This window comes from Semicossyphus pulcher, unplaced genomic scaffold (assembly GCF_022749685.1).
Source record: "Semicossyphus pulcher isolate SPU_LCO1_2020_fin unplaced genomic scaffold, fSemPul1.0.p SCAF_9, whole genome shotgun sequence".
Taxonomy (NCBI): domain Eukaryota; kingdom Metazoa; phylum Chordata; class Actinopteri; order Labriformes; family Labridae; genus Semicossyphus; species Semicossyphus pulcher.
Genome location: NW_027211770.1, coordinates 11094312 through 11108633, shown reverse-complemented (window position 1 = coordinate 11108633; position 14322 = coordinate 11094312). Strand labels below are relative to the sequence as shown.

The window sequence follows — 14322 nt, the reverse complement described above, 5'->3', positions numbered from 1 at the left end:
GGCCTGCTTTTTTATAAAATACACACACACACAGGGCTGCCTGGCTGCATACTGAATAGTGTATTTACAGAGAGGAGTTGAGAGATCATGGCAGAGACGTTTTTAATCCCCCTGACTTCAATTAACCTACCGTGAAAATGACGGCCGCCGAGTCCCAAAAACCGAGGACTCACCTCGCAGACCCTGCTGCTGATGTAACTGTCCCTAATTAGTTCTGTTTGTTTTCACTGAACTTCGCTCTGTTTTCAGAAGATTAAGATTTTTGTTTTTACAAATATCACCTCCCGTGGACATCTGCCAACAACTTTTATCACCATTCCTTTCCAAAGCAGCTGGAAAAGATACAATAAACAAGAAATTACAAGTCTGAGCCTTCGCTGTTTTTCTTGTGTACAATCTTTAAGATCTGTGGCACCGCGTAGCTGTATTTTGTGAAACCAATTTCTTTAGTGGTTTTTGTGTGTGTGTGTGATGACTTCACTATACCATGGAGAGGGAATATTAAATCTTGGCCAAGAATCGTTCAGCCTGGTATTGGGTCCATTTCAAATTTGGCTTCTTTGATATCTGAAAAAAAAGCAAGGTAGGGGGCTTCTGAATAATGAAAACACCTGCTGCAGACTGGACGAGCCAGAAGAAAAGAAAGGGAAGGGAGGATAAAGGGAAGGCAAGAAGACTGCAATCATCTAAAATCTAAAAAAGATGAAGAATATTCAGTGGAGGTATCAAGGACCATTGGGTGGACACTGAAGGATGGAGAGGAGCCAAAAGGATCTGAAGCAGATGATGCGGCTTTCCTGGCAGCCGCAGTCACAGCAGAGATGAAGTCCGCTCCACCGGACACTCTTGTTTTCCTCTATCAGGGCCCTTTACCTACAATGATGGCAAGTTCGCCTCAGAAAGTTATGTTTAAATTGTCTAATACTAAACTGGCTTATTGAAGTATTTCTCATGAGGGAAACATCAGTGTGGGGTATTAAAGTAGTAAGATTAAAGTCGTATAGCTAGGTAGCTATTGTTAGCTGTCAGCCAGACTCTGGGCAGTGGCCCGTGTCTGCTAAATACTGCATCATAAATGTCATGTCTTCGAAAAGAATAAAATACAGACATGTTAAGTTGTATTTATTCTACAGTTATGAGGTGACCTTTCTACCCAGAAAATTTCCTTTGTGTTCTGTTACATAAAAGGTCACGCCTGTAATTGTCTTTTAGAGCAGGCTGAGGAATGACAAAAGGAAATGTAACAGTAAATCAGGCGGGCCTCTCCTCGACGCACACGGTGGTTAGTCACAGAATATGATCATTTGCTTGCGATGCACTGATGCCCCTCTCACAGAGCCAATACAAAAGTACTTGAGTGAACAGATCAGCCATCACAAGTACTACTATGAGAATCACATTAGGGATGGGAACTCAGCACTCTTCAGGTGTTGTTATGTCTGTCACTGACTTGAGGGGGGCTGCTTCACCGCTGTAACACTACGGTCACAGGTTTTAGCATGTAACAGCCGAGCGCAGAAAAATGTACATGCATACTTTCCATTGACTAAGTGTGCATCAAAACAAATAGCATCTTTGTTTAAAGTTTTATTTAGTTTGTGCTATTGGCTTGAGCCCTTACACAGCTTTTATACACCAATCAGCCATAACATTATGACCACCTGCCTAATGTGTAGGTCCCCCTTCTGTCGCCAAAACAGCCCTGACCCGTCGAGGCATGGACTCCACTAGACCTCTGAAGGTGAGCTGAATTATCTGGTACCAAGACGTTAGCAGCAGGTCCTTTAAGTCCTGTAAGTTGCAAGGTTGGGCCTCCATGGATCGGACTTGTTTATCCAGCACATCCCACAGATGCTCGATTGGATTGAGATCTGGGGAATTTGGAGACCAATTCAAGTCACCTTGAACTCGCTGTCATGTTCCTCAAACTATTCCTGAAACATTTCTGCTATGTGGCAGGGCACATTGTCCTGCCAAAGAGGCCACCGGCATTAGGGAATACTGTTTCCATGAAGGGGTGAACTTGGTCTACAACAATGTAACGGTAGGTGGTACGTGTGAAAGTCACATCCACATGAATGGCAGGACCCAATGTTTCCCAGCAGCCCAAAGCATCACACTGCCTCCGCCCGCTTGCCTTCTTCCCATAGTGCATCCTGGTGCCATGTGTTCCCCAGGTAAGTGACACACACGCACCCAGCCATCCACATGATGTGAAAGAGAATGTGGTCCAGTTCTGATGCTCACGTGCCCATTGTAGGCGCTTTTGGCGGTGGACAGGGGTCAGCATGAGCACCCTGACTGGTCTGCGGCTCCTCAGCACCATACTCAACAAACTTCCTTGCTCTGTGTGTTCTGACACCTTTCTATCAGAACCAGCATGATTCAGCAATTTGAGCTACAGTAGCTCTTCTGCGGGATCGAAGCACACGGGCCAGCCTTCACTCCCCATCACTGAGCCTTGGCTGCCCGTGACCCTGTTTTCCTTCCTTGGACCACTTTTGGTCGGTCCTGACCACTGCAGACCGGGAACACCTCACAAGCCTAACATATCCCACCCACTGACAGGAGCCATAGTAAGGAGATAATCAATGTTATCCACTTTACCTGTCAGTGGTCATAATGTTATGGTTGATTGGTGTACATGTTAAATGATACATATTTTGCAGGATGTTTTCACACTCGTCTTACTATGTGTCCTGCAATAGTGTGATTTACAAGAGTGCAGTAGTGTTCAGTATGCAACACAGCACTTGGATCTAACAGAAGCTGTTAAGGGAAAAGTGCTTCAAAGTGATGAAACAAAAATTGAACTCTTCGGCCACAAGCACAACATGTAGAGCTGGAAGGAAAAAAAAGGAGCATTTGGGGAAATAAAAAAAATAAAACACATATTGCAAACTGTTAAACACCGCAGTGGATTTATTATGCTTTGGAGTTATGTGGCAGCCAGAGGCGTGTAAGGTGCAGACCTTTCTCACAGCACACATTTTGACCTGACAGCATGGAAAGGCACAGGTGTTACTAATAACATTAATGATCGCTCTGTTCAATTTAGGCTCCGGTGCAGCATACACCAGGGCCTTGTACCTGAAACACCTCTAAACTGAATACAGCTGTGATTAATGTTATTAGTTTCACCTGTGTAAAACAAGTCAGAGTGTCAGCCTTGAGAAAGGAGAACTGTTCACAGAAACGGAAGAATGGACTTTATGAAAAAGTAGCAACAAATCCTGCAAGCTGGCAAAGAGGCAGGAGCTGAAACAAAGCATGGTGTTGCAAACACGGATCCTTCTTTTGTGCTTCAGAACCAACAATTAATTGTACCCAGAATTAGATTGAAGCCGGCTTGACCAAATCTAGAGAAAACATTGAAGCATTGTATCAACATAAATCGTGTCCTTGATTAAACCCGATTAAGTTATGATAGTACATTGTTTTTAAAACTCTTCAATGATAACAGAAGTGTCTCCGGAAATGTTGGCAACACTTGCCTAGTCTTTCACTTCCTTTTTGTCCTTTATTCTCAGCAGCCAGATATCCCATGCAGGGAGGCATTTCCTCTATCTCTCAGCCCGATCATACTCACTTCAATCTGAAGTTGTGCGGCTAATTAGTTTCCCGAGTAATTCAAACTGTGGCAGCAGGAGTGACATACAAACAAACACAACAAATAAACTGAAAAAAGGAGTGCCAATCAGCAAAATCAACCTTGTTAATGACTCGAGGTTGTTTATACATCATGACAAATCTCCATGCTCTTTTAATTAAGTGTCTTATTAGGCCTGGAATAGCTACAACCTTTAATATGTTTTCATGTCAAATGTCCAAACGGAGCGCTCCTTGGCCAAGAAAGGACCGTCATCATGTGTTAACTACGGGGCAGTATACCCGCAAAAACATTGATCTAATTACGGAAATCAGGACACACAGCGAAACAAGCCCCCTAAAAACTTGTTTGTATTAGCAATGTGACAACTGTTCCTGTCTTCTGAGCCAATGTGAGGCAAGATGCGAGCCCAGACAGGGGGCCTGGCAGCTCCTACCACCTGTGTTGGGCACAGAGTGAGCAGCTTGGCATGAGGAGGCCGGATAGCCAGAAGGAAGTGCAGCGTGGTTAAACTAAAATACTTTGAAGGACACAAAACCCAAACTAACGTGTACATCTATTACATAATATGCATTCGAGGTAAATGTACATTTTTCCCCTTGTAATCATGTGTAAAAACATTAGCACGGCGTCAAAATCTCACAATGTGGCTGTAACTTTGGACTGTTCAGTTGATGGCTAAAAGAGAGATGCGTCAGGTTTTTATAAAGCACTACAGTGTTGTATTAAAAGCCAGGACAGCTCTGTCTATAGAAAGCTAGCGTTAACTAGCTGAGAAGCTAACAATCTTATCTGGGCGAGTCTGCATCATCAACAAGTCCATCGTTCTCAGCTCTCTTCAAATACTCGCTCATTTCTGCTTTACAAATGTTGCAGGTGATCCTTTCCTTTGCAGCGTAGATGGTGAAGAGCTCCCAGACTTCAGAAGTTTTAGGATGCCATGGTGTTGGCATTGGCTGCTGCCAGTTTGCCATGTTTTCTTTACCTTTCACTTCCCGGTCGCTGTTTTGCATGCGCAACTCTCAGCAGAGATAGTAAGGATGCAAGATGGCTCACCCCTCAGCAAAGTCAGCTCTGGAAAACAATGTTATGTCCGCAGACTAGTGCTGTCAAAAATGGCCAGAAATTATTATTCCGTCTAAAAAAACAAAAACTGTTCGAACTATTGAAATATCTATTTATGGGCAGTATGTCCATGAGGGCATACCAATACAACGAGAGACAAACTTGCAAAGATTTAAACATAAACATGCCTTAAATTAAAAAAATTAAAAAATCAAAAGATCAACATAAGCTTCCTGTCTGCAAAATAAACTCTCTTGCGCGCGGGGCTGGGGTTTGAATTCTCCGCCATCATTACCACACGGTTGTTGTATTAGCTCGTTTCAGCCAGATTAAAGTTGATTATCACCGTATAAAGTGACGTTGTGTGCTTTCAAAGATGTTCCATAACCAAAAGAGTGCACATGCGGACATACGAGAACATGCTAGACAGCTGCGAGAACACGCTAAAACACGCGAGAGCTCGTGATAGTGCTGATGTCTTTCACGTTGGAATATAATTTTAATATTCAAATATCTGTTTTTTATTACAATTCTGTTGTATATTCAAATTTAGAATATTCGTTGACAGCATGAAAAACATGCGCAGTGACATAACCGACTGTTATCAACAATTAAATTAGTTGCCAACCTTTTTTGTCGTCGATTTTAGTCCACAATGCCGACTAATCGTAGAAAACCGACTAAGGGTAGATGAGATGCACTGAACTTCCCTTTGGGGATCAATAAAGTTATTGTAATTGTAATTGTAATCGTTGCACCCCTATTTGTCAATGGGGTTACTTTTACTCCAGTGGGGTCATCTCCTCAAACAACAGGCAGAACAGCCGCTCCAATTTCATGCCAACAACACAAACATTCCTGGCTAATTAAGGTACACCATGTTCTTAAAATGAACGCTTCATTCCTGGGACATAATTACCCCAAAAAGGACATCGGTTGGGTGCTTACATCATTTCTCTTTCCAAGCACATGTTGCTTTTTTATTCCTCTATGGTTGTGGCGGGGACAGGAGGAGGATTCAGGGGTAGATGTGACAATGTGGCGCAGAAAAAAGGTAGAGGTAAAGAATCAAGAAAAGTACTAAAGGAAGGAAGCGGCGTAAAAGAAGAAGTGAAATGGTCGTAGAGAAGGGCGGAGGCAGCCCTCTCACCTGCAGTGAGCTGGAGAAAAAAGGGAGGGGAAAAAAGTAGCGGAGGGTGAAGGGAGAGAAAGAGCAGGCTAATTTTGTTCTACCTTCAGGATACCTCCGCCTGCTGCTGAACAATCGTGACACGGGTTGAATATCAAACACACGTACCAAAAGTGGTACTGAGCAACGCTTAGTTTGATATAATCCCTCCTTACGAGTCAAACAGGCGGCCCAATCATGCTTTATCAGCCTGAGAATTGGACGGAGCCACACTCCATCAGCTGTTTAACCGAGTGGCATTTACAATTTGCTGAGGTTTTTTTTCAGTGTTCACCTATTTTAAGTCAGAGCGGACCGAAATTAACCACATTAACAAACACAGTGAGTCATAATTCACCTTTAGACCTGTTTTGGTGCTTCTCTTATCGACATATTTTAGTCCTAGTCGACCTCTCATGACAAATATCTGGAGTCTGCTGTATGTCCGGCTTTATTTCCAGCTAGCTTTTGGGAGCCGGGTCGTGACCTTGGTGCAGCGTGCCGTCCGTTTGCATGTGATTGAAAAACAGGAGCAGCTGCCCAGGCTTTTGTTTTTTATGATAGCGGTGGAGAGTATGAAATATTGAAGACAAACCCTTGTGAACTGGTATGAGAATAGACAGGTGCATGGCAGAACATGCGAGGGAGAAGCCAGAAGAAAAAAAAATCGACGCCCACACTCTGTCAAAACTTAGAAGTGCAGTGACATTTTCAATAAAGGTACGCCATGTGTTAACAGAGCGCAGAGGTTGGTAACAGCCAACGGGAGTCAAACACACGGGCCGTCGGCACGACAACAATGAGCACAAGCTGCAGACGTAGGTGTCGCTTCTCGGTGGGATTGGCAGCAGAAACGCCCTCGGTCAAAGATCCAATCTTAAAATCAAACGATTTAAATTGTGGCTTCAGGCATCAAAATAAAAAGATGTAAATGTGATGTTTAATTTGTTCTCTTAAGGTACAAATACTTTCCTGGTAAACATCACGACAACTCTTCTGATTCTGTTAAATAACAGAAGTTGAGTAAGAGGAGTGGAGGGTCACTGTTACTCCCATACAAGGCTTAATGTAAAGTCCTGTATGCAGCCAGAGGACGCCTTGTTTTTGTATTATCACGACTATCACCACAAAATAAGAAGACCAAAGCACATTATCAAGATGCTACCTGCGTTCCTCCAGAGCACAAAAAGCCTAAAGAGTAACGGCCTGCACCTCTCCCCATACATTCTGACTATAATACAAGGACACAGTAGACAAGGACATAGGAAATAGGAGGGTTGGGGTTCAGCCAAGGTTTTATCTGAGGCCGACTCTGCTGCGTGTGCTCGATTACTCCCCTTCTCTATCCTTTTCCTCACTCATAATGGTCACGTTTGCTGCCATCAACTGTCCTGCAAGCGCGGCTCCACAGTGGCACCTGTTGATAAAAAGGCAGCATAGCAGAGACACACAGAAACGCTGACTCTAAAACACACACGCACAAACAAAAAACAACACAGTCACGAATCTACCAATCCTGTCCATCTTTCTTCAGAGAGAGATTGAAAGAGAGGAGTAATTCAGCTCTGAGAGGCCTCTAGCAGGGAATGAGTCAGTGTAAGATGATACAGGTATACAAACACTGACACACAGACAACGCCGGATCAGGCAAGCACACACACACACACACACACACACACACACATACAGAGCAGGGAGACGTACCCACGCGAGCAGGCCTTCGAAGCTAAACGTGCGTCGGGTGTTTGATTGGGGTTGAGAAGAGTTTGTGCTGCTCTGCTGAGTCTTTTTAGCCCTAAATCTGGAGCTTTATCAGGGGATGTAACGATTAACTGATGCGTATCAGAGAGTCAATACAGTAGTCAGAGAGAGGGCTTCATTTGTACAAAAATACAGATCCAACCGAATTCGCTGAGAAATTAATTTCTCATGCCAACTTTCACAATCAGATATCTATTTCAGGCCAACCACCTCGAGAAAAAAAAGGTAGCACTGTGCTACTGTGCTAAATACTGAAGTGCTGATTGAAAAATGTACCTCCAGCGGCTGTGGACCATGATCTAGTTACATAAAAGGAACTCCTTTACACAGTACACTGGTCCCCCTACTGTAACTGCTGCTAGTTTAAAGTGATAAACTCAATTTCCATTTAAATAAATGTCTGTTAAGTCGCCATCTATCGCAGAATGAGGTAACACAATGGTGTTTCAGGCAGCCATTGAAATTCATGTTATTGGCTAGAGCAGACATCTGTCCAACATTGTTGAAAGAAATTAATTGAGGAAGATGACACTAACCCTGGTCCTGTCAGGCTGCAGTATTTTACTGTAAGGTGAGTCATCTTTGGGTACAGTCCAAAACTTTACCCAGGCGGTCAGTGAACACTGTTCGTCATTATTGATCTATCAATAAATAATATCCATGCATACAGCTGGTTTATATATTGAATTTAAGTTTCTGCATTGATCATCACTAATACTGCTGATCTGTCCAAATCAGGACAAAAAGGGGTTTTTTTGTCTTTGAAACTAAAATGTCGATGACTCATCCTGCACCTGGAGGTGTAAACTGAATTTGCACCTTCATGAACCGTTACGTCCCTCCCTTATGTTGCACAGGGCCTGTGAGCTAGCTATCAGTAATGGTTTGCCACTGTGTTTGTGTTTGAGTGTTCTCGCATTAAGTGCCATCGGCTAATGTAAATACCAATAAATAGTCCCTCCCTAGCTTCCTGTTTTAAAGGGGAACCCGTAAATATCTGTAATCAGTTAGCACTGCTCGCCGTTTAAGGGGAGCTAAAATCCAATCAAGCATTTTGTTTTAATAAGCATCCCGCCATCAGAACAAGGGATAGTTACACTGGTGTCATATATTTCGCAGTTAAGCATCTTTAACAGAGTATAAATGATCAAAGAGGAAGTTCACAGATCCTCAATGGAGACATGATGCTTTAAAGTCTGACTAAAGTAAAGACAGTTGTGCTGACTTCTAGCCCAACATCAGCACCGAAACACTGACAGTTTAAACAGGGAGAATAAGAGAGAGGAGAGAGAGAGAGAGAGAGAGAGTGAGGGTGGTCTGGCTGGTCAGCTGTGTGCGTGGGAAGACAATTCATGCTGAAGTAGAAGAGAACAAATTGACTGAATGTAGACATGAAATCCATCCTGCATGTGACTGTCAGATGTTTTTGTGATGCGTTTTTACTCTAACTTTTATCAGTCCATAGTTGTGATTTCGTGAACAAAACTAAATCCTTTGTCAACAGCGACGTGAGCTTCCTATCGTCTGCAGGGACGTCTACTTTAGATTGTACTGGTCTCATTTTCAACACGACACACAACATGCATGACTCCCACCAGATTATCATTTTCACTTTGGTTTCCGTAGTGACAGATACCCCAAAGTGGATGACATTTTGCAGCTGGATCAAAAGCCCTGTTGAAGCTCTGTACATCCTCCAAGATCTCACAGCAAGGCGCTACTCACTGAAAACCTTGTTAACTTAAAGGGAGTGACAGATGGAAAATTTTGCACATCAAAAGTCAATAACACAGCAAGCCATGGCACACACACACACACATACACACACAGAGCGAGCTGACACTAACGACCTTTAGCCACCATTGGTGCTTGTGTGTCTCCTAGAATTTCTGACAGTTGCTTGTTAGCAGCGGAGGCCTGTTAGAGCAGGATTTTCTCCCTTTCCCCCCCATTTCCTGCATCTGCTCACCTTCCCATCCCTCGGCTTGGCTCGCAGCAGATTTTGTTGCGTTAACAAGGAGCGGGCAACAACAAGGCTCGATAGCGTGCGGGCTGAGGTCAGAGGATATGGCACCCTTTGATAGGGAAGCTGACGGGATGTGGGAGGGGAAAGGAAAAAGAGTGCGTGTGGTGATAAAGGCTAAATCAAATCCTGCGCACGTTCAAACCACCCACCTGTAACACAAACACTGGAGCTATTCGATCACTGCACCACTGCCCTCGCACATCAACCCTGCTTCTGACAGCGGAGGACACCCGGCACCTAGTTAGCTTAGTTAAAAGTCGGCTTTGTCCTTAACACTGTGCCTTGGGATGTTTTATGCACACATATCTCCAAAAAAACACACACCGACATTCAGAGAGTTGTTGATATGACTCTACTTTAGCTTCTGGCCTCGATAGGCTTGTATTTCTTTTGTCTGTGGAGACAAAGTGGGCTACTAACGGTGATCCCCTCAAGCATCATTCAAAAACCAACAAATGAACCAACACACACGTTAGTGTTTCATTGCTTCCTGTCAAACCTTTGGTATGGGGGGTTGGATGAAATCGTTGTGTGAGCCACTGTTTTGTTGCATTTTAAGGAGCAGTTCAATCAGGACTCAAGGACCAGTTGGTTCCTTTGATATCTTTTTATTGCTTTTTTACTGAATTAGTTTGAGGAATTGTTTTCAGCTCCTGTGGAAAGCGCGTTTTACACATGCACTACACTGCATGTGTGAACACACAGGGCAGAATTTTCACCTCAACTTTAAGCAGACTTTTTCCTGCCAGCCTCCTGGTAAAATGCCGGCAAGAAGTCGGGGTGAGCTGATGCGTGCATGAAGCAATAAATACTCAGGAATAGGGTGGGAGAAAATATTATTATATAACTTGATTGTTGCCAACGCTTCGTCACAGACATGCACCGCCATCATCACCATTGCAGCCGCCACCCTCACAACAATCAACGTTATCGCAGGCTGCCATGTTGAGGACTGCAAACTCGACATGGCGAAAACACATGGTAGGCTGTAATTTGTGTGTGTTGAATGTCTTTCAAATAAAAGTAAATTGAAATACTGTTGAAATAACTTCCTTGTGATTTCGACTCACCGTGTCACTACTTCATGACGCCGCGCATGCCGCTCATGACATGAATTATCCTGAATGTGAACGGGCATTAACTGGCTGAAGAAGTTAATCAGATATTGTGATGTATCATTATATGATCGTCTTGCAATATATCAATTATCACAGATTGACTGTAATGTGATATTATTGTTATCATGGCCCATGTATCGCGTATCGCATCGTTAGTTACCCTGCAATTCCCACCCCTACTCAGAAACATTCACCACAAGCGAGCGGGCGGGGTGATGACATTACATCATGTGCCCCGTGCGAGACCAGAAGTGCGACACATAACAGGGTGATTGAAAACATCTGAGGTTGAAGAAGAAGGATCATTCATAAAGACGACAATAGCAAATTAGAGGGATGAAGACATTCGGTGGCTGTGAGGGTACCGAAATTGTTCGGCAGTTACAGGGGCTTCAGGAAAACATGGAAAAACTCCCGCTGTGAGCGACATGTGTGAAAGGGAAACTCTGGAAAAATTTCAGGGGCAGACTGCCATCACATTGTTCTGGAAATTGTCTGGAGTGCGTGTGTGAAAAGGGCAAGAGACTGGATCCAATAAATAATAACTAGTTACAATATTTACTGAACCAAAAAATATGCAGACTTAAGACAGAAATGTTCCAACTTTATATGTACAGTGTGGTTTGATGGGCCAGTACACACTTCTAATTAAAAACACAGTGCTAATTAAAAACTTCATTGAAAACAGCTGATTTTCAATGTAAAAAAGCTATTTTTAGTTTAAATCTTAGTTAAGAGTCTTCTTTCCAGGCAGTAAAAGGAGGTTTAACTGGTATTTGTTGCCTGACATGCATTTATTTCAGCCTTGTGTGAAGTGTCTGTGTGTGTGTGTGAAGTGTCTGGGTGTGAAGTGTGTGTGCACTTCCATACATTTAACAAAAAGGGCACACTCTGCTCTCCGTTACCTTCATCAAAGTCTGCATCGTCCTCCGTGTGCTGGGGGAAGGGGAAGCAGTTGGTAATCTCCAGCCGGTCGTCGACTACCAGACCCAGCAGGACACCTTGCACCACCTCGCTGCCCTGGCCCTCTTCCTGGTAGTGCTTGATAATCTTCAGCACCACCTGTGAAAACAGAGAGAGCTCTTTCACTGAAGTACTGCGACAGGATCGAGGCAGAGAGGGAAGAAAAGAGCCTTTACCTTCCTTTCAATAGCACTGTCTGGAAAATGATTTCATTTTCTGCACCGGGGCTAATTCATTTATCCTGCCGATTGTTTGTGCATACTCTAGCCGTTACAGCATTTCTTGTTATTGTTTTTTTATCAGCTTTGATTTATGTTATCCAATTTAATGGCATCATAGATTTGTACTCATTAGTTTGTGTTTGGGTTAGTTTGCTGGAGATGTTTTGAGGGTTTTTTTCAAGCCTCTTAGGTTTTCCATCCTTCTTGCTACAGATTTCCCTCCCAAGTTCTTTTACACGCGATGTTTTATCAAAGCACAAACACATATAACGTTTAATTAATTCCAATGGGAAACAAATATAGCAAATGTAACATCATATTCTCTGATATGACTTCTCATTTATAACTTAACTAACTAAACTAACAGTGAGTCTGTAGTAAATATTACCACAACATGCTGGAGTATCAAAAGAATACAATTATAAATAGTTTGGTAGGAAACTATTTACAAACATAAAGAGTTGAGCCTCATGTGGTCTCACACATTCAGCACACAGAATATATTGATGCAGTGAATGTGCTCTGATGTGATGGATTTAAGTGTGAACCGGTTGTCCAGGGGTTACATAAACACTGCTGCGCTGCACTGAAAACAAATCATTAGACTCTTCCCAGAGATGAGCGCCTGTCTATTGACTATTGAGTGCTCAGCATTTACAGGTGCTAATGCTTACATGGTTCAGCCCACCCTGAGCTGGTTTACCACCTCCACTAAAAACTATGTAACTCCTACTGCACATCCTATCGGGTTGCGTAGTAGGTTTAAATAAAATATATTATTCAAGTTCTAACAGAAGAAAGTTAAATCATCGCTAACTGGTCGTTAGCAAGCTAGGCAAACAGGCTTTCACTTTCAGATGTGAAGCTAGCTCAAGATATACCGGAACTTTGAGCAAAGCTAAGCTAACAAGCTTCCAATCTGAGATAAGAGGTTATTAAAGCTCATCAAATACTGGATTAGGCCAATACAGATATTTAGATAAGATATAAAAAAAAGATGTTCCAACAAATTAGGAGCTCAGTGCTAATGGCTACTTAGCCTAGCTTGCTAGCGTCCACTTTCTGAGTAGAACAGAAAGTTAACAGTAAAACAGGTTCTTCTAAACATTTAATATTATAAAAGGGAAAAACATCTGAAAGTGGTAATCTCGAAGATCTCAGTTTCGTTCTCTTTGGCGGCACCTTATGGCGATAAACAGTAATTGCGGGAGCAGACTTCCCAGATGTCCAGACAGTGTCTCATGTGTGACGTCCACGGTCACTCCGGTTGTAACTCTTGATTTTCCTCGCTGACGGTCGCTTTCCTTTTTAGACTGTTTGCCTTCATCTGAGCGTCAAATTTGTTTCTTTTTTTCACTTATTGTTGAAGTTGTATCTGTAGTCATCGATCTTTTCTTTGTTTGTTCAGCCATAGTAGATTACTGTTTACTCGCAACACTTGCAGAGACCGGAATAGCAGCCGCTTAGCTCCGCCTACTTTCTCTGGCAGACCAACCACTGCTGGCTGATGGAAAATGGGTCACTAACTGGGCGCTGCTTGGGATTTTTTCCACGAAAGTCACACCAGACACCCAGTCTGTAATACTGTAAATGCAAAGGCTTTCATCAGTGGGCCACAGGCTCGATCACCATTGTGTTGCCTCCTTCAGCGATAGATAGTGACTCAACAGACAGTTATTTAAATGAAAACCTTAGTGATTTAAAGTGATAATCTCGAACAGTGCATTACCCAACCTATGTGGGCATGTTGCATCAGCTCTCATGGCTTACTGAGCTGTAACATGCTCCAGTCTGTAGCGCACCAAGGTCAACAGCATGTCTCCTCGCAACGCAGGCCTTCAAATGTCAGTCAACTGCTACCAAGGGACCCGCCCACTGAGGCCTGAAGCTTGGACGCCATTTCAACAAATGTCAAGAAAATGTTTTTTATCTTCTTTCAAAAAATGTAAAATAACAGGCTGCTGCATTAATATAATTCACATGTCCTTGCACATAAAGCGAGGAGAGGTCAAATTTCATTCTCACTTGGCGCGCAGCATGTGACTTATCCAGAGAATCTAGCACATCGCTAAAACAGCCTTTACATCGACACTAAATGGTACAATAAATCCTCAGGCACATTTCTGCACTCCTCTCGAGAAGCTCTTTTATAAAAAACACAGCCCAAAAACTTGTTAAGAGGAAATTCTGGGACAATTCTGAGACAATCAGCGGCTGTGGTTGAGTGGTAAGTTAAGTGGTAAGCAGCACCTGCAGGCTTCTATGCTGGTGCATCGCTGATCTTGAGTGCGTACAAAGGGGTAGTTAGTATTCAGCACAGCTTAGCAATTTACACCGGGGAGAGAGGAGGCGGCTCACATAAAGAATAAAACCTGAATGTGGGGAAATAT

At 43.1% G+C, this 14322-nt stretch overlaps 1 protein-coding gene across 1 annotated transcript in view; it reads right to left on the bottom strand.

The window, feature by feature from the left end:
- Positions 1-14322, bottom strand: part of LOC138584777 (eukaryotic translation initiation factor 3 subunit H) — a 68003-nt gene that overhangs the window by 45325 nt on the left and 8356 nt on the right. The window contains exon 2 of the mRNA XM_069657087.1: positions 11654-11810. Within this exon, the coding sequence (XP_069513188.1) occupies positions 11654-11810 (157 nt within the window). The remainder of the gene's footprint in view (positions 1-11653; positions 11811-14322) is intronic.